General features: G+C 40.5%; 2 protein-coding genes across 7 annotated transcripts; one reads left to right on the forward strand and one right to left on the reverse strand.

Annotated features, from left to right (window-relative positions):
- Positions 1 to 7,425: 7,425 nt before the first annotated feature.
- LOC102701663 (transcription factor LHW-like) lies at positions 7,426 to 13,503 on the forward strand. 2 transcript variants are annotated; one of them, XM_006662690.3, is made up of 10 exons: positions 7,431 to 8,121; positions 8,522 to 8,686; positions 8,851 to 8,932; positions 9,364 to 9,405; positions 9,485 to 9,544; positions 10,259 to 11,992; positions 12,125 to 12,226; positions 12,396 to 12,536; positions 12,645 to 12,770; positions 12,922 to 13,503. In XM_006662690.3, the coding sequence occupies exons 1-10, from the start codon at positions 8,030 to 8,032 to the stop codon at positions 13,081 to 13,083; spliced, it is 2,706 nt and encodes a 901-aa protein (XP_006662753.2). In that variant the 5' UTR covers positions 7,431 to 8,029; the 3' UTR covers positions 13,084 to 13,503. The 2 variants fall into 2 exon arrangements, 1 of the variants encoding a protein (XP_006662753.2); XR_001551441.2 differs by lacking the exons at positions 12,645 to 12,770; positions 12,922 to 13,503 and having other exon boundaries at positions 7,426 to 8,121; positions 12,130 to 12,226; positions 12,396 to 12,487.
- Positions 13,504 to 14,375: 872 nt separating this feature from the next.
- LOC102713956 (BEL1-like homeodomain protein 1) lies at positions 14,376 to 19,846 on the reverse strand. Of its 5 annotated transcripts, XM_040528918.1 has the most exons (7): positions 19,713 to 19,846; positions 19,454 to 19,539; positions 19,107 to 19,301; positions 17,922 to 18,751; positions 16,298 to 16,683; positions 15,306 to 15,366; positions 14,376 to 15,179 (listed from the first exon to the last, which is right to left on the reverse strand). In XM_040528918.1, the coding sequence occupies exons 4-7, from the start codon at positions 18,663 to 18,665 to the stop codon at positions 14,376 to 14,378; spliced, it is 1,995 nt and encodes a 664-aa protein (XP_040384852.1). In that variant the 5' UTR covers positions 18,666 to 18,751; positions 19,107 to 19,301; positions 19,454 to 19,539; positions 19,713 to 19,846. The 5 variants fall into 5 exon arrangements, with proteins under 5 accessions (XP_040384852.1, XP_040384854.1, XP_040384855.1 ...); XM_040528920.1 differs by lacking the exon at positions 19,107 to 19,301; XM_040528921.1 differs by lacking the exon at positions 19,107 to 19,301 and having other exon boundaries at positions 19,405 to 19,539.
- Positions 19,847 to 20,264: the final 418 nt, after the last annotated feature.

Raw genomic sequence — 20,264 nt, forward strand, 5'->3', positions numbered from 1 at the left:
GCCGCTGCTATCCTAGTAGTACTCCATGGAAGAGGAAGAGGAGCAGTGGTGGTAATAATAAGTAGTTGCACCGGCCAGTGGAAGAGGAAGAGATGGCGGGATGGGACGTTGGGTTTATCCTTCTCTCTTCACTGTGTTCACTTGTTCAGCGTCATTGCTGGCTTTTTATACCCACGGACTAACATTACCCCTTCTCACTGGTCTTCTGTAGACTTTCCGAATATAATTAGCTGTCTTGGAGCATCTCTAGCAGCTTATCTAAATTTGGTCATCCATAACTTTATTTGGATAATTGTCTAAAACAGTTTCATTCTTCATATTCATATCTATTTATACTCCAACAGATTATCTATATATGGCATTTAATATCTTTTTGGAGGATGAAAAGAATATCTGAATATGGTTTTTCTCTTTTCTAATATGGTTGACATCCAAAATTGAAAGATGGGATGAATGCTTTGTTGGAGTTTAACTTTTACTCTCTATTCTTTATTTTCAGAATGAAGGATATGATAGCCGATTTGCTCAGGATGCTCTTAGCTCATAACCTTTTAATCCATTTAATATAGTATGATCTTAGCTTGGCTCAATAAATAAGTTTTACATGGTCTCTATATCTCACATAAAATGTAGTTCCTCACACAAAGCATGTTTGAGACACTAGAGTTTCGCAAAGCTATGTGAAACCTCATGAAACCATGGTCCTATAGTCACATCAGCTCTGATAAGCTATGGCTACTAACTAGGTCACGGGTACGGGTATGGTCTAAGGTGGGTCGCTAACATATGTGTACATATATCTCTCTAAAAATAAAAAAATAAAGAACATTATGTTAAGGATCTGGTTCCTTTCACCAAGGCCAACAAATGTAGCATAGAAGAGACGTGGGGTTTTGCTTTGTGGCCACTAGACAGTTTGAAGTATTTCCTATGTAAAATTTCTATAGAAAATCTTGTAAAATCCCATGTTCATTTCAAAGGCCTTAACTTTGGAATTCTCATCCCGAAACTGAAGACTACCTATGTATGAATAATGTATAAATTCTTACGAAATGGTTCTCTATCCAACAAACAAATCAGGTAGTATGAAGAAACAAAAGGGAAAGTAAAGGAGCTAGAAAGGGAATTGGGTTTGAGAATGTAGCTGGTACCAACTATGCCCTCTTCCTCATCCTGATGCCTTTCTTGCCAACCATGATTAGGGCTTTAATCGGTAGAGCGACAGAGAGAGTAGAACAAAGGCTAGCACCCCCATCTTGTGGTCACATGGATCCCTCATGCCAATCAACTGTATAAGCTACTTTATTTTTATCCACCATCTTTTTACCATTCCTGCAACTATGAATGAGCTCAAGAGCCCTACGTATCCTTCCATCACAAATAATTTGGCACAACCTTTTGTAGGTTTCATACTTAAAATGTGAAAAGATCAAACAATTTAGGGAGGATCTTATTTTAATTAATTCTTAAAGGCTCCGGTCAAACAATGTGCTGAATGCAGCCGCACAACCAATCAGAAGAAAGGTGGCTTGGCGTTTCTGACAGTCCACTTGAAAAGGATTAGATATCTAAAATTTTACATAATGAAAAAAAGTGTTTACGCTTCTGCGATCTCTACACGGGTGGTGAGCACTTCAAAATAAGGTAAGGGTAGAGCTGATCGGAACACATAAATTATTTCAGTCTATCGTCACATCTTTTTGCTTCTGCTTATACTTATAAGACAGAAGTTCGATTTTCAATCTTCAATTTGAAGTTGGTTGTGAGGTTTTTTCACCGAAGTTTATTTTTTAGCCTTGGCTTTTAGATGGTTAATAATACGTATATAAAAATTTTATTTAAGATTATTTTTTGTTGGCAAATATGTTATTTGGCTTTTTTAGAAAAAGTCAAACCATCACCCTCTACAATAAAATGAATGAATTGTTTTTTTAGATTCCTATGAAATTATGTGATATTCCTGCAATGGTGCAAATGGGGCCCTAGTCAAACATTTACAACAGGCTATATCTATTAGATTCTTGATGAAATGTCCACAGTGTGATAATGTGGCATGCATATCCCACATGGCTCCCCAACCATATAGATTGAAAATGCTACTGTACACCGTTGGTGGTACTGGCCAAATGATGTTAAGAAGAGAGAGAGAGATGGAGGGGGACCCAACTTCACTGGTGTCACCGCTGATCCATCTGTGCCCCTTTGCTGAGGCCAATATCACCATCAGATTTTGGTGGGGGCAAAGCAAGGCAGGCAGCCTTCACAATTTTTTTTCAGAAAAAATAATTGAAACAATTCCTAGCCTCTCTCTCTAGGGTTTGTATGATTTGCAAGAGGCCAAGGTCAAGATTCTCATACAGATCATGTCTTGTACTGAGTGGGTTGGTGCCTAGCCAATTCAACATCTCCCTTTCCTCCTCCCCTTGCATTCCCTCTTGATCAGGGCACCCAACAGCTCATTCATCTACATTCTGCGATATGCTGCTGCTCCCTGTACTGCTTGTCTCACTCTCTCATCATGTTTTATGGACCAGCCATAAATAACCATTTCCCTTGATTGATAAGGTGTGCAACTATTGGAGTCCTATACTACTTAGGCCTTGTTTAGTTCCCAAACTTTTTTTTCAAAAACATCATATTAAATTTTTAGACACCTAAATAAAGCAATAAACAAAAAAATAATTGCATAGTTATGGAAGAAATCTTTAAACGAATCTTTTGAGCCTAATTAGTCCATGATTAGCCATAAGTACTACAGTAACCAACATATGCTAATAACGGATTAATTAGGCTTAAAAGATTCGTCTCGCGGTTTCCAGGCTAGCCGTAAAATTCGTTTTTTCATTCGTGTCCGAAAACCCCTTCCGACATCCAGTCAAACATTTGACGTGACACTTCTTCCAAAAATTTTCTCAATCTAAACACCACCTTATTTATTTTATCCTACAAGAATCAGGCGCTGTTAGTTTCCCCGTTAGCAACCCTAGATTCTTTCGTTTTTCGCGCGCACGTATCCTAAACTATTAAACTGTGTATTTTTTGCGAAAATTTTCTATAGAAAAGTTGCTTTAAAAATTAAGATTAATATATTTTTTATTTTTATAATTAATAATTAATCAATCACGTACTAATCTATTTTCACGTTTTTTTCACGCCGGTTAACGACCCACCTCCCAAATGCAGCTCAATGAGGTTAAAGAATTGAGTCAAATTTAACTCACATGAGGTGTGGTTAATTAAACTTCTAGAGACTATTCCCACATTCGACAAAGAACATTGGAGGTATTAGGATTAGTACGCAAGCCTCCACTAATGAGCCAGGATTGGATTTCTTGGATTATTAATCCTTCACCTATATTGGATTGGATTAGGCAATCTATTATTAAACAAAACAAAATGCCACGTGTTCAATGATGGATGCATGTTTTGTTTTGTGACTTCCAAGCTAACAGTGGGAACTCTTTCTTTAATTATTTTTTTTATAATTCACAAAAGTAATGCCTTTTTCTTTTCTCCTTTGCCCATCCCATAAGCTTTTTAGGTTTCTGGCTGAAAGGAGAAGCAAACAATCTTTGGTTCAATGTTTGAACATCATCTTTCACATTTGTTGGACTGGTCAAGAACTCTGCACTTTATATCCAAATCTCTAACATCACACATGAAAGGGATGCTTCTTTTAGTTTTATGGGTGCATCTTGAACAAAATGTCCTCACAATTTCCCATGAGCTACTTTGGCAAATATTGTACTAAAATAAATTTGATCTAGAAACTGCCCAGTGGTTACAAGGAAAACAAAACATCTTTCAACAGCCAAGGCCAAACCCTTTCCCAAAGGGACAACAAGATCAAACGACAAAAATCTCATCCAGCAAAAAAGCGGTTTATACACTGAAAATTTTCATCAGCATTAACTGACAAGTAGGTCACTACAGACTTAAAAAGCCCATTTGTCAGTTATTGTTTGTTAATCAAGCTTATCTACCCACATGAGCCAACTAATCTGACTGTCAGAGAGAAAAAAGTGAGAGGAGTTAACAATGAATATTTTAACCCTAAACAACTCCAAACATCCATTTCAGCTTAGACAGCTTTATTGGAAAAGGTTTCAATTAAGCAAAGACAGCAGCCTCTGCCATCTGAATGGTTTAGCCTTTGCTTTTCTTTTTTTTTTCCTCCATCTCCTTTATGAAAAACAATACTATATGTTTGTTAAATTGAAAACTACCCCACCACCCCCTCAAAAGCATACACGACCGCATAATTTGTACTCCATTGCCTCCTTTTGAAGGTCCATATTGGCATCATTGTAAATGCTCCCAAATACCAAGGGTATGTTTGAATATAATCATAAAGTAGCCAAATTGTTCTGAGTTTTTGGGGGGACATTCCGATTGCTGCAAGTTTTTCTATGTTATCCGGGTTGTCTTGTTTGAAAGAACTTCTTTTTTTGGCTGTACAAAAGCTTTGCAAAAAGTTTTATAAAGAGAAATGGCAATCTATATACATCAGAACAAAATTTTGGGTATCAAAGAAGGAAAATTACTAAATCATCTAATGCATTTTTTTTTGCGGGGAACATCTAACGCATCTTGATTCAAAGATTTTTTAATGCATTTTTTTTTTGCGGGGAACATCTAATGCATCTTGATTCAAAGAATTTTGATTCAAAAATTCTGGCTCAATATTTCAATGCAAGATAGGATTGACTACAGGACATGATGTATATGTCTACAATTAAACACGGGCCGAGTAAAACTGCCAAAATTTAAGCTAGTGGTTGTCTAAAATCTTTGAGTATTTAGAAAACACAAATATAATACTCCATCCGGTCAAAAATATTTTTCATTTAGAACAAGATTTAGTCAAACTTCTGACAACCAATTTTTTTGTTAGAATAAACTTATAAAATCAAATAACTTTATGATATTGTGATTATACCTTTTGAGAAAAATCTATGATATATCATTTATTTTGTATTTAAATGAATCATTAAGAAATAATTGATGGTTGAAATTTTAAAATTTTGACCAAATCTTATTCTAACCGACAAATATTTTTTATTAAAGGGAGGATAAAGAAAACTTGTGCTATGACTGAACATGAATTTCGAATCTCATATATAATACGTTAATTTGCACAGGTCAATAACCTAGAGAACTGGTTAAAAACTGAGCACGGAAAGGAATTGCGTAGGAGCTCACTCATGCCCTCTTTATTTGTACTTATAAGCAATATTTTAAACTAAAAAGCATAAAACCAATATTTGATTGGGGTTTGTTAAGCCATAAGTCACTCTTATACAACTATATATAAGCCAAAAGCTACGTTCAAGTAGATTTTTTGGTTTATTTGGAGTAGAGGTAGCACTCCACCATTAAATTTGAAGTTTATAAGCTATAAGCTTATAAATCATATAAGCCGAAAAGTCGGCTTAAAAAGCTTAATTCAATAAGTGTAAGGCTAAACAAAGAGTGCCTCAATCAGGCCTTATCCCCCATTGTAAAGAGATTATTAGGCTGCAACTATTTTATGTCATTTTTCGAAAGTATGATTTCTTAAAAAAATGTATATCAGTATTATTTAGACCACTTATTCTAAGCAATTTATTAGGTTTATAACATATAATCTATAATTATTTCACATAAATAAATTGATTGTTTATTTGAACCACAGTAAAAACGGATGTGCTCATAAACACATTTAACACTTATCTCTATAAACACACACATAACAATTATGATTATGATTATCTCTGAAGATTGGACCGGCAGGACTTAAGATTAATAAGACCATTACAAGCGCATCACAGTTAACAGATACGTTGTCTGCCACTGAATGAACAACAAACCGATCATTTATCCGTTATCCGTGTGTTTATCTGAAAACAAAGCAACCAAGTGCAAGGAAAATGAAGGGGCATATCGTCCATTTATTTGTTAATTTGCAGTAGAATTATATAACATATCAAAAGGGCTACGCAATTAAGTGGATATAAGTATAACTGTTAAATCTATCGTCCACTCTCTCTATCTAAAATATATGATTTTTTAAAGATATACTTGAATAATTATGAGCTTTCGATTGCTTAGGATCCAACGGATCTAATTTTATTATATTATCCAATGGTATATGTAGTAGAAATTCTATAAGGATAAAATTAGAACTAAAATATATAATCCTGCATAAATTTGTGTGTCATATATCATATTAAAATAGATGAATTAATAAATATATCTCACCAAAATTTCAAATAAAATATTTAATATACTTATAAAAAAATACATAGTTATATTTGAATTTTACTATACTCCTACGTATGTAGTTATATTTGAATTTTAGTATACTCCTACCACTACTAGTAGTAAGTTAAGGTAAAATAATCCAAAGTATAACAATCTAGTGCACAATTATGCAACATGTAGTTCTATGAATTTGGATATAGATCATATACTAAACTATTAATATCTCCGTTACAAAATATACATATTTTTAGTTGTTTAGTATGTATTAATGTCGAGAAGAAAAATGATGGCACACCTTAACAAATAAGGAGTCAAATGGAAAGTTATTGTTGAGACAATATTATCCGGTGTTGTTTAATAAATCATGAATAAATGTGGTTATAGGATAAATGGAGATAAAATAAGAATAATTTTAAATAACAAGCGATTAATGAGACAAGTAAATAATATTATAAGTAGTACTTCAAAATATTTACACTAGAAATAGTAGAAATACTTTTTTTAACGGACAGAGACCGCGTTAGGCTGACCCCATATTCTCTTGTTTTTCGCGTGCACGATTTCCGAACTGCTAAGCGGTGTATTTTTTTTACAAAAACATTTCTATAAAAAAATTGTTTAAAAATCAAATTAATCTATTTTATTTTATTATAACTAATAATTAATTAATCATATACTAATATATCTACGTTTTCGCGTCGGATAACCCATCTCTCCCGAACGCGGCGGAGTTTATTTTAGAAAAGCCAAAGCAGTGAGGTACGCGCTCGGCGAGAGTGTGGTGCTGTTTGGATTTAGGGACCTTTTTTAGTCCTTGTCATATCGGATGTTTGATATTAATTAGGAGTATTATATATAGACTGATAAGACTATTTTATTAGAATTTTTTTAAGCCTAATTAATCCATGATTAGCAAATGTTCACTGTAGCATCACATTCGCTAATTATGGACTAATTAGGCTCAATAGATTCGTCTCGCGAAATAGTTCAGAGTATAGGGTAGATTTTATTAATAGTTTATATTTAATATTTCTAATTAGTATTTAAACATTCGATGTGACAGTGACTTAAAAAGTAAGAATCCAAACGGTCTATATACTCGATCCTCTTGGAAACGTATGCAGAAATGTGGTTGGTTCATCGGATTCCCCATTTTGCCCCCCGTGGAGGGAATGATGGCTGTCTCGGGAGCTGCAAAGGGCAAATACTCTTCAAAAAAAGAGAAGCCAAATCAATAAAGACAGTGTAAACCAAGAAAGCAACAAAGAAGCGGAGCAAAGCAAAGAAAGCGAGAGAAAAAAAATCACAAACACGAAGAAGGGGACAAGCAGCAGCAGCAGCAGCAGCAGCAAGCTTAGCTTAATTAGCTAGCGACAAGCCGGCGATCTCATCCGAGGTGAGGTGACCGCCGCCGCCGCAACGCGCTTCTGCGTTTTACCGGGGAGATCGAGCTCGTCGAGCGGGGGCTGGCTCTTCCCTTCCCACTGGTGCGGCGGACAAGCCGGCCGACGGCAAGCAGGTGCAGTGGGCCCAGCCTCCCCGTCGTGGCGTGATGGCTGCCCGTGCGGCGGCGGCGAGGGGAGGCGGCGCGCCGGCGAGGAGGGGCGGGGGTCTCCGCGCCAAGCAGGCCGGCCGCGCCAGCTGCCGCGGCGCCTAGGGCGGCCGGGGGACGCCATCATCCACAAGCAAGCAAGAAAGCAAGCTTGCGAGGCTGCGAGCTAGGTAGCTTCGCTCGCCTGGTGCTTCGTCTCCGGAGCTAGGGTTTTAGCTGGGGTTTCTCGCCGGGATGGCCGTCGGGGAGGCTCTGCGGCGGCTCTGCGAGGAGGTCGGGTGGTCGTACGCCGTCTTCTGGAAGGCCATCGGCGCCGCCGACCCCGTGTAAGCGTCGTCCTCCGCGTTCATCTCCGGAAAAATCTCAACTTTTTTTCTTCCTCCATCTCGTTCCCCCCTTAAATGTCCCATCTTTTTTTGTGTTTCCTTTTAAAACATCTCTTTTTTTTCCTGGTTTTGCTCAGTTGTAACATGAATTTTATGGAGATTTTTTTTAATAAAGTTTACGATTCCTATCGTTCGTCACGGGCAAAAATAAATAAAAAAGTTACTACAAAAGAGAGTGGTTATACTTGAGCACTGAATTAAAAAAAGCTTGAATTTGTTGGTTCATCTCGGATTGTCGTTCTGAGTTTGGCTTCTTGATATGGTCTTTTGGTTTGCTTCATTAGTGATTATTATAATTATCATCATTATTTTGAGCATTTTTTTCGTCGGACATGTGCAGGCATTTGGTGTGGGAGGACGGCTACTGTGGCCACACGTCATTCCCTGCCGGATCTGAGGCTTCTGAAGCTCTGCCTACCGACGTCGGCTGTGCTGCTGACACCATGACCATGTGCTCCCTCGTCAAGAAGGTCATGGCGTCTCAGGTTCATGTCGTAGGAGAAGGGTAAAAAGCCTCTGTTTTTCTTTTTCTTTTGTGGTTTCCTTTTGTTTTCTCGTTTGGTCAGATGCTGTTTTCTTGGTTGCTCCATCATTATTTGTTTGTAGTTAGGACGCATTGTTCTTTGTTGGGTTTGTTGCTCCTCCGGTTGATGGATTGTTGTTTGGCAGGACCGTAGGGCGTGCTGCTTTTACTGGCAACCATGAATGGATCATCCATGGTACTGCCAAAGATCACGGGCTTCCCTCCGAGGTACTACACTTTCTTGTGTAACGGTATAAATGCAAACAAATTTCAGTTTTGTCTGGCTCAATTTTGCTGGGGGCATCATTCAAAGCATCAAGGTAGTGAATTTATGTAAAGCCTTGTGGGGGAGCCTTGCTGACTTTTGGCATTTAGCAAGCTTCATCGATTTTTTTTTTTTGGACCCTGCTATCATTCATAGAACCGATGTTCGCAGGGATGTGGGTTGTGCTTGTGCTACTAGTAGTAAATAAGCATACTTGGACCCATTATATTTATATGGAATTCAGGTTAATGTAATGACGTTAGATTGGTTAGTCTTGAGTAGATCTTAATGTGACTTGCACAATGATTTTCTACTGTCCACTTATCTACATATTGGCCTGTCTATTTTAATTATTCCGTTTTGGGGATCTTATGCAATAGTTTCACCATTGTAGGTTGCTGCTGAGATGTCTAATCAGTTCAGAGTTGGCATTCAGGTGAGTAGAAATGAACATTTTGAATGGCATGTTATTTACTGGTTGGGTGCTTCTAGAACTCATTATTTTCCCACTGCAGACTATAGCGATTATTCCTGTTCTACCACGAGGCGTGCTACAGTTGGGATCTACTCGTGTGGTATGAAAAACAAGCTTAAAATGCATCCTGCATGTAAAATGTGTAGAGATATCTTGCTGCTGTATGAATTATAGAGTAAACAATACTTCATATGCTTTCTAAGTTCAGAGATTGTTCTGTTATTGCACGAGCTGTGAGGTACCATTAGTCACACTCCTACAGTTCTCCGTTGGATTGTCATGGAAATGGTAAAAAAACCAATGAGATTAAGATTTTCCATGGCTTTGCAAAACATGATATTTTGATTACAACAGATAATGTGGAGACCTATTTTTCAAGGTAATGTAAATTCATAGCAGCTTTCAGCTATTGCTTCTAGTGAATAGCAAAGTTGGATTATTTGCAGTCCCCTAGGTGCATGAGTTGTCCATTGCTTTTTATCTGATGATCATATTCTACCATAATACACCTGTTATCATGGTAGTAGAAATTGAGGGGTACTGCTAGTAAAAGGAACCATGATAGAGGCCAAAATGAACTCATGTTATTCAATGATATTAGTAGGATGTCCTGTTTTGCATGGAACTTCGATCATCGGTGGTTTGCAATTAATTCTTAGGATTACTGTGGCACGGTGCATTAGGATCTTAAAAAGGTGGGGGGGGGGGGTGGTCAATGGGCTTGCCTTTGAAGTTTTTGACTACACTGGGGTTCTGTTAGCAGTTCTATTCACCCCATATATTCGAATCAATAACAGACTTGTTTTATTGGCAGGTTATGGAAAACAAAAGCCTCATGACACATGCAAAAAAATTATGCTCTCAGCTGAACAATCGATCAAGTATGGCTGTATCTTCTTCAGTTAAAACTGCTTCAAACCATCAGGGTCGTTCACGCCCTTCACATGGTGCCTCAAATGTTCAATCTACAGAGAATTGCTCAAAAAAATTCAGTCAATTCCCAGTGACTTATGAACAATACAGCCATCCTGATACCACGGCTGTGTCAGGTAGCACTTCACTAAATGCGTGCATGAATGCATCTACGCTTAAGATTGCACAACTGAATGGCCAAGCTGTCCGAGATCACATTAGCTATTCCAAACCTGATGTGAGGTTCATACAACAAGCTTATCGTGAGGGTCAACTTGTAAGTAATGCGCAGAGTATTGCTATGAGTTCAGATTTGATCTCGTCGAGTTTGGCATCAGGGCAAAAGCAGCCACTGTTTATGAACAACATTGGCCAGCTAGAATTTTGTGATGGTGCAGATACATCAGCAGATTTACATAGGAATGCCCTGTTGAAACCACTTGTATGCCTTGACTCCTTTATCCATGAAAATCGGAACATAAACATATCTCATGGAATAGCTGAGGTATCCAATGGCATAAACGGTCATGGTAATTTTGATTACCTCTTAGGAGGTGCCAGACTTGTCAGAGCTAATTTATCTACCAGTGCAACAAGTCAAGTTTTAGACCAAAGAAACCATTCTGTTTCAGGAATGTTGCTGCATAGACAACCTCTAGTGTCTTGTGAGCTACCCCAATCTTCTGAATTGTCCGCGAAAATGGGGAGCCTTGAAAGAGGGTCGTTTCAAATTCCTTCAGCTCTATCTTCTGAATCTGATTTTCAGATTTCTAATGGTTTGAATGCAAACATTTCTCAAGAGAATCAATTTAGTGTGTCAAACCACATCTGCCAAGACCAAAATATTAATAGAGTAAATGATCTGAGTGCTACTTTGAGCACACAAAAAATGAACAATATGGATGGATGCAGGCCACCGAGCTTGTCTGTTGGGAAAACCTCACCGTTGTTTGTGGAGCAGAGTGTAGAGAATGACTTGTTTGATATACTTGGTCCTCAGTTTCATCACTTATGCCACAATGTTGGTGCTGACTTGGTCCCCTGGACTGACGCAAAACCAGAGAGTTCAGATAGAGATGTGCCTGAATCCTCTATTCATGTTGATTCCTCTCTGCTATTCAGTTCACGAGACAATGAGCTCTATTCTGGGATGTTTTCGTTAACTGATAGTGACCAACTGTTGGATGCTGTCATCTCAAATGTTAATCCAGCTGGTAAGCAGAGTTCTGATGACAGTGCTTCTTGCAAGACTTCATTGACAGACATTCCTGGCACTTCTTATCTTAGTTCAAAAGAAATGAAACAATGTGGGTCCTCTGGCATTCCCTCGGCGCTAATCAAGCATGAGTCTGGGCAGTTTATTAAACAGCCATGTCTCACTGAGAACGCCGAGGATGGTTGCCTATCCCAGAATAATGGAATGCACAAATCTCAGATACGTCTTTGGATTGAGAGTGGGAAGAACATGAAATGTGAAAGTGCATCAGCTTCTAACAGCAAAGGTCTTGATACACCAAACAAGTCAAACCGAAAGAGATCTCGGCCTGGAGAGAGTCCTAGGCCAAGGCCAAAGGATCGGCAGTTGATACAGGATCGTATAAAGGAGCTCCGAGAAATGGTACCTAATGGGGCTAAGGTATCCTCTAATGAATCTTGCCGATTTTAAATGATTTTCATGGTAGTTTGCGCTTTAGATTGCAGATTTGAACTTTAGATTGAACTGCACAATGTTGACGTATCAATTGTGATCACATTTTATTTTCAACAGTGTAGCATCGACGCCTTGCTGGAGAAGACAGTTAAGCACATGCTTTTCTTGCAAAGTGTGACGAAGCATGCAGATAAGCTCAAGGATTCTACTGAATCCAAAGTATGTACATCCTTTTTTCTGGTATCATTTTACTATTGCATAGATAAAGATGCAAATTTTCTACTTTTAGACAATGGATGTAAATCCAGCCTCTATATCCACAAGATTAAAATAATATTTGCAGTTGGAAAATTCTACTTACGTTGCTATTTGCTAATCATTCAAGCAGATTCTTGGCAGTGAGAATGGTCCTGTTTGGAAAGACTATTTTGAAGGTGGTGCAACCTGGGCATTTGATGTTGGTTCGCAATCTATGACGTGTCCAATCATTGTTGAGGATCTTGACAGACCTCATCAAATGCTTGTTGAGGTAATTAATATCTGATTGTTCTTTGTAATTGTACGTCTCTCTTGCAGTTGCATACTCACGTTGGCATATAATTGTGGTTCTGATGCATAGACATGGGTGCCTCTGCAGATGATTTGTGAGGATAGAGGCATCTTCTTGGAGATAGCTGACTTCATCAAAGGACTTGGATTGACCATCCTGAGAGGTGCAATGGAAGCACGTAAAAGTAAAATCTGGGCACGGTTTACTGTTGAGGTAATTCATTCAAATGTCTTTAGCATGATATTCTTTTGGTTCAAAAATCCAAAGTAACAAAATCTGCAAGCAGAATGGAACTTCAGCTTGCTACCTGCAGTTTTTCATTCAACAAAAAGAAAAAAAAAACTGAATGATCATCTTGATGCAGGCAAACAGGAACGTAACCCGAATGGAGATCTTCCTCTCACTTGTGCGATTACTGGAACCAAACTGTGACAGCACTGGAGCAGCAGACAATGCTAACAATGTGAACATGCCTCTTGGCTTGGTACGCCAGCCTGTAATCCCGGCGACAGGTCGAATCCAGTGACAACTGACAACTTGAGCGACTAATCATCATCTCCATGAAGAACATCAAATGCTAAGAGCAGGAATTCGGTTCGTTCCTGCCATGACTAGCATTGCCAATTTGCCGGTGCAGCACCTGCTTCCATGTGACACCTTGCAATGGAATGAAAATGAGCCATCATCCATGCTGCGAGTCGTCTGATCCCAAAGCCTAGAGCTGAACATGAGATGCCTCAGAGGTTCAGAGACGAAGTACCGTTGATTCAGCCAATGTTCATTAGACAGTGTTTAGTCTGTATAATCTTAGTTCTTTTTTCTTCTTAATTCTGTCTTTGACATATATTAGTGGATTTCGTCGGTTATCTTGAATGGAAATTCTAGTGTCGGTTTGTTAACATTGAGAATCGTAAAGCCCCTTTATATAACTTTCTCTGATAGTGATTCAGTGATTGCTTGTACGTTTTCTGAAACACTATTTTTTAGACCGACTCCCTTGTATTTTATTGATAGTATAATTTAATCCATACTATTGATCTATTTTTATCGGACATGTAAATCTGCTTTATGCAGTTGAACTTGAACAGCTCTCCCATGATCGACTGCATTCGTGAGAACATAGACATACAGGTTTTACTCGTAACTTATTTTTGGTTAATGCTTCGTTCATTCTCCTTGGCTTATCAGTTATGGGTCAAACGATCAGATGTCTTCTGCATTTACTGGGACTTGCATTATGTTCTATCAAAGGTTAACTAGTGGACATTATCTGACTGAATCCATCAATAATTGGATCAGCCAGAATCTTCTGCAATGCATGCATCACCAGTAAAAAGGAGGACAATGGTGGAAGTATTGAAGCAAAGTGCTAGTGCTATATGTCTAGATTAAACAATAATATCCCAAAACCAATACTAAAATCACTGTGATTGGCCAAACTGCCAAATACACTTGCAATATCCAAATCCATATACCCCTGCACATCATGGTATACCCCTCCTCCCTCTTCCTATACCCCCTATAAAATCTTGTAAGATGTTTGGGTTTTTCACTAATTAAACTATCCTATATATATATATATATATATATATATATATATATATATATATATATATATATATATATATATATATATATATATATACACATTGCCCCATCTTTAATTACATTCCCAAAACCTATAGCCCAATTAAGCTTAACTGCTTAAGCATGCATGTCTAGGCCTTTTACCATTTTATTTCTATACAAGCTCTAAATTAATTCATGGATTAATGGATGGATTTTTTGAGCTAATTAAATATATATTGTGCAATCATACTAGGCCACGAAGTCTCTCATGAGCTGAGCCGCGAACGACTTGGTGCTCTGCATGTTCATGTCGTAGCCGCCGCCGCCGGCGACGCTGTGGCCGGCGCTGTCGCTGGCATTGCTGCCGCTCATGAGGAACGAAGCTGCCGTCGTCTGGTCGGCGCCGTGGGGGAGGCCGAGCGTGAGCGACACGCCGCCGCCGTGCCCGGCGAACGCGAACTGCTCTGAGCCGAACTGCCCGTACGGCGCCGGCGCGGCGAACAGCGAGTAGCCGCCGCCGTGTTCGCCGTGGTGGTGGTGGTCCCTGGAGCCCGCGCCGGCGGCGCTGCCGCTCTCCATGAACTTCATGAGGAGCTCCCGGTGGCTCACCTCGTCGTGCCTGGCAGCCGCCGCGGCCGCGGCGGCCTGCGCGTGCAGCGTGGCCATGTCGGACACGTGGAACGCCGCCGTCTGCTGCTGCTGCTCCTCCGCCGTCCTCGCCTTCTTCAGCTTCTGCTGTAGAACGGCGGCGCCACCGCCGCCATCCTCCTCGTCGTCGTCCTCGTAGAACCCCGGCTGCGCCTGGTGGTCACCGGCGAGCTCGAGCAGCGACGCATGGACACCGCCACCACTCTCCGCCACGCGCGCCGCCTTGTTCTCCACCTTCCCAGCACTATCGACGACGACGCCATTGACACCAGCGTTGCTTCCCTTGCTCCCGCCGGGCTTCCCCTCGTCTCCGGCGCCCTCCTGATCCTTGGTCTCCTCCAGGTACATCTCCTCCACCATCGGCTTCCACAGCCTCACCCTCGCGTTGATGAACCAGTTCGACACCTGATTAACAAAAAAGATAATTTTTCACAGAATCAAACACCCAACAACACGTCCTAGTAATTAAAACCGATCAACATGAACACCGCAGTAAAAAAAAAAGACTCCATCTTTTTCACTAGCTCTCACCTGGCTCCTTGTGAGGCCGGTTTGCTTGGCGAGCATGATCTTGTCCGAATCCTTGGGGTATCTGCATGATGTCAGGAACAGCGATGAGTCAGACACCGACATGATCGAGCACGCATCACACTCACACGTAGTACAAATTCAGGCGGTTGCACGCAACGCATCATGCGTGCATGCGACATGCATGGATCGATCCGGCCATGAAGATATTATGATCCATGGATGGATGGTGACAAAGACTGCAAGTACAGCGTGATATGATGGACCAGCGGCACTGCAACTTGCAGCACATTTTACTCTGTGTCTTTCGATCTTGATCTGCACGTACTGTCGTACTGATATGATGCAGCTAAGGTTCATGTAATGACTGAGTACTCCTATATGTTACAAGCAATTTCCAAGCTGAAAGTTACTATTTCAACTTTGACTACTAACGGACGTCTAAGTTGTCAAATTGATGGTAGATGATGGAAAGTTAGCGTATAGTTCCTCCTTATTCAAATATATATGGCATTGCTAATTTTATTTGATTACAAGTTGAAACCTTAACCATTGTCTGCTCTCAAAATATTTAGCTTGAAATCATATAAAGTCATATGACAGATTTTCTCTATAAGTGCTTTTTTTAAAAAACATGATTTTATTATATATTATCCACTATTACTATTGATCAACTATTTGATTTTTTTTTTGTTCTTCTGCCAAACACGCGTACAATGCATGGGGTCTAGGACGAAGGACGTATATGGGTTTTTTTTTACTTGCGTGCATGACTTCAGATTACGTCTAACAGCAGTGACCGAATTTGATTGATGAAATTAAAATTTTTAAACATTTAATCATTAGGCGGACCTATAATATCGCTATATTCTAATAGAAGTAATTAAACATCTGCATTTATGTAATGATCGAGCTTGGTAGTGGAAAAGAAAAAGGAGATTGAGAAGGAATAATATAGGTGGGTAGAGGTAGATGGAGATGGAAGAGAGACATACGGGTGGAGGAAGTGTTCGAAGAGCCAGGCGCGGAGGATGGAGACGGAGCGCTCGGGGAGGCCGCGCTGCGGCCGCCACGCGCTGCTCTGCATCATCCCCAGCTGCTGCAGCGCGCGCTGCTGCCGGAGCTGGTGGTCGATGTACCGGAGCCGCGACCCCATGCTGCGCCCCCCGCCGCCGCCGCCGTCCGCCTCCGCCTCCCCGAGCGCCCGGCTCGCCGCCCTCACCTGCGCCGCGATCGCGTCCCTCAGGCACCGGAACTGCCGCGAGATCGTCCGCAGCGCCAGCGCCGTGTACGTCCTCGCCGACCCGCCGCCGGCCACCGCCTCGAACGACGTCACCACCACCTGCATCTGCTGGTGGTACTGCCTGTACCGCTGCTCCACCTGCATGCATGCACATATGATCCATGGCCGCATAAGATCCCACCTGCCCATTAATTAATTTGCACTGTACAGCTTATGATTCATTAGTTAATTAGTCCTACATTAATTAACAGCTTGATTACTACATGCTAACCATCTCTTTGGGTCACCAAGAACACAATATTTGGTAGTTGATTATCCTGTTCTTATGTGGTTTATATGCATTAGTCTTTTTTTCAGAAAAAAAAATGGTGCGTTTTTAACATTTTTTTCAGAAAAAAGCAGATTTGTAAAAAAAGAGAGAATTATAGCACATACCAATATAGCTAGTGCAACCAAAAAGATACACACATGCATAATCTATTTGCTCAGGATCGAAGACACATTAATAATTCTTGTTTGCTCTAGCATGGACAAAGAATTAACAACCAGAATTAAGAATTGTAAATTTGTACACACGCATGCTATATATTATTGTCTTAAAAATAATCAATCATAGGAATACAACAAAAGATTGCTACTTGTCACTTGTTAGTTTCGGCATAGACATATTCTTGTCACTCGTCACTTCATTCCTTATATTTTCCAATATAATACTAAGATAGAATAATTTAATTTATATTTGCCCTTTAAATTTTCCGATGATGACAACACCCACCTAGCTCGAAATAAAACTATTTTTCTTACAATCAACTGTTTGAGAATTAGAAAAAAGCACTATCTAATTACATAGTTAATTAACTTTAAGATAATAACTTTTACTAGGAATTAAAACACATTTAGTTACAAAAACTAAAGCGAAAAACTGATTGGAAATGTCCAGCAAGATAAGGCTAGCTAGCTCTACTGTTCCAACAGCTGTGTTAGCTGACCAATCATAAAAAAGAACCAACAAAACAAGGATAACCTAAAAGCAAATGACTCATATCCTCTCAATAAGACTTTCTACAACTGTAGAGGCAAGAGAATTGCAAAAGCATCAGCAATATCTTCGACCCAGATTGGGAGAAAAAGTTTAGCTTTTTTCCAGATATGTTTAATTTATCAGAAAAATTAAAAAAATGCAAATTAAAGTCCAAACAGCAAAAGAATACAGTTTACATTTTTCATAAAAGATAGATTTTTTCAAAATAACACGAGAAAGTCAATAATAATAAATCGAATTGTACCTAATTATTATGTGCATTTTTTAATCATAGAGGGACAAAAAGAGCGAAATAACTAATAGAGTTTAATTAATTAGTTAATTAATTACTGACCTCGTCAAGCATGTTAATCAGCTTGCCTTTCTTCATCTGCAGCTCCTGCCGCTCGGCCGTCGACATCTCCGGCGGCGGCGCCGCGCCACTGCGCTTCGCCCCGCCGCCACCGTCCTCCGTTCCGCCTCCCGACACGCCCTCCGAGTCCTCCTTCTTCTTCACCGAGGTTGGGCTCTTCGCCGCCGCCGCGGCCTTCCCGTCATCCACGCCCTTGCTAACGCTCACCACCTCGTCGAGCAGCTCCTGCGCCGCCTTGAGGTACTTGGAGCTCATCACCATCTGCCCCTGCGACGTCGTCGTCGGCACAGGCGCCCCATACTTCCCCTCGTCGCCGGCCACCACGGCCGCAACCGTCACCGGCGGCGCCTCCCGGGACGACAGGCTGAGCACAGCACTGACCGCAGCCGCGCCACCGCCGGGAGCTTGCTGCGACGGCGGCGACATGTCGTCAGCGCCGGTGGCCGCGGAGGTCCACAGGTTGTACCCGGAGGCCTGCGGCTGGAGAGGGATGCCGACGAAGTGCTGCGCCGCCGACGACGGCGACGGCTGGTGGCCGAACGACACCGGCGTCATGGAGGTCACCGCCGAGTTCAGGAGCATCATGTTGGCCGCGCCCGGCTGCGCGGCCGCCGCCGCGGCGTCGCTGTAGCCGGCGTAGCTCGGGTTCATGAGGTACAAAGTCTGCAGGCCGTCGGTGTCGGACTGGATGTCCGTGCCGGCGCCGCCGTGGTAGTACGCCGCCATCGAGATCGACTCGCCGGCCGGCACCTATAAATTTCGTCACTGGCTACAATAATTCTACTGAAAATGTATGCCCCTCTCTTCTTTGCCTGTCAAAAACAAAAAAATAAAACAAGAATCAAGAGGTAATTCACACACATATATATAACAAGAGAAAAATAATTACCATATCAACAATTTGAAGTAGGAAAAATAAAACTAGATCCATGCAAAAAAAGGAGACAAGGAAGAAGAAAGAAGTATGGTGCAACAACAAGGAAGAAGAACTACTCTCATCACCAACTACCCTAGCTAGCTAAGGTATAGCTTAACACTAGAAGAGAGAAAGATGATGAGATAGAGAGAGAGAGAGATGTTGTGATGTAGCATAAGTAATACTAACAACTAGGCATCAGTATCAGAAAAGAAAATTATATATTAAAAGAAGAAGAAAAAGGGGTGTACCCATCTTCATCAAGTGATTTAACAAAGAACCGTGCACATGCGTATACAGATGTCAACACAAGCACACACACGCATCAATTCAGCTGCAGGCTCTTGCTTTCTCTCTCTATGTTTGCTATATACCTCAAGAATTGCTGAAGCTAGTCAGCTCTCTCTCTCTCAAATAACAAGAAGAGGAATTAATCCAAGAAGATCCTAGAATTGAAGAGAGAGGAACAAGAAGGTGAAGGCGAAGACGAAGAAGAAGAAGGAGGAGGAGGAGGAGGAGGTGATATGATGTAAGACAACAATAATATACCAAGGTATCAAGGGAGGTGAGTGAGATCACTCATGTCAGTGTGAAGTACCTGCAACTGCAAGTTCCTTTCCCTTTTGCTCTCTACAGAAGACGCCGGCCGGCCAGCCTATATACTTTCCTCTGATCTCCCTCCAGCTGAAAGGGAAAAGATGATGAGGCATATATGAATATGATAGAGAGAGAGACCCAATTAGTTAAGTCTTTAAGAGAGAGAAAGAAAAATATGTAGAGAGAGAAAGAGAGAGAGGTGATGTGAGAGATAGAGAGATGAGAAATGAAAAGGGCAGTGGAGGAGGAGGGACACCCACCTCCCACTTCCATTATCCTCACAAGCACACACACACCTTTTCCCCCACTCTCCTTTTCATTTCCTCTCTCTAGATCTCTAGCTGCAGCAAGATTTTTTTTTCTCTCCCCCTCTCCCTTTCTCTCTCATCAACTATTCATTCTAGGTGTTGAACTCTTATCACTTGTACCATTTTGGCCTTGGATGACCAGTTTGAGCAAGCATGGCCATCAAATGGATGTGTACTAGTGTGTAGTACAAGTAGGAATTATTGTGTCTATTCTTGCCTTTTATTCATGCACTAGTACAGCCAAGGTATTACAAATTAATTGATATTTCCTTCAAACAAAATACTAATTAATCTTTTTTAGACTAAAGTTGTGCTAGCTAGCTAACTACTCTCTCCATCCCCAAATATATATATAGTGTATTGGTTTTGTCCTAAGTCAATTTTTTTTAGTTTGGTCAAGTTTATAGAGAATATAGTAATACTTTTAATACCAAACGAATATATTATATCCATGGCAGATTTTAATAAAATTAATTTGGTTTTGTAGATGCTTCTATGTTTCTC

The sequence above is a fragment of the Oryza brachyantha genome, chromosome 11, assembly GCF_000231095.2.
Source record: "Oryza brachyantha chromosome 11, ObraRS2, whole genome shotgun sequence".
NCBI classification, from domain to species: domain Eukaryota; kingdom Viridiplantae; phylum Streptophyta; class Magnoliopsida; order Poales; family Poaceae; genus Oryza; species Oryza brachyantha.

Coding starts and splice junctions, on each gene's coding strand:
- LOC102701663 (XM_006662690.3), top strand. CDS start 8,030: ATGGCCGTCGGGGAGGCTCTGCGGCGGCTCTGCGAGGAGGTCGGGTGG. Junction 12,227..12,395: donor AGGATTCTACTGAATCCAAA/GTATGTACATCC, acceptor TCATTCAAGCAG/ATTCTTGGCAGTGAGAATGG. Junction 12,771..12,921: donor GGGCACGGTTTACTGTTGAG/GTAATTCATTCA, acceptor ATCTTGATGCAG/GCAAACAGGAACGTAACCCG.
- LOC102713956 (XM_040528920.1), bottom strand. CDS start 18,665: ATGGCGGCGTACTACCACGGCGGCGCCGGCACGGACATCCAGTCCGAC. Junction 15,367..16,297: donor TTCGAACACTTCCTCCACCC/GTATGTCTCTCT, acceptor GACATCATGCAG/ATACCCCAAGGATTCGGACA. Junction 15,180..15,305: donor CCGGCCTCACAAGGAGCCAG/GTGAGAGCTAGT, acceptor TTTGTTAATCAG/GTGTCGAACTGGTTCATCAA.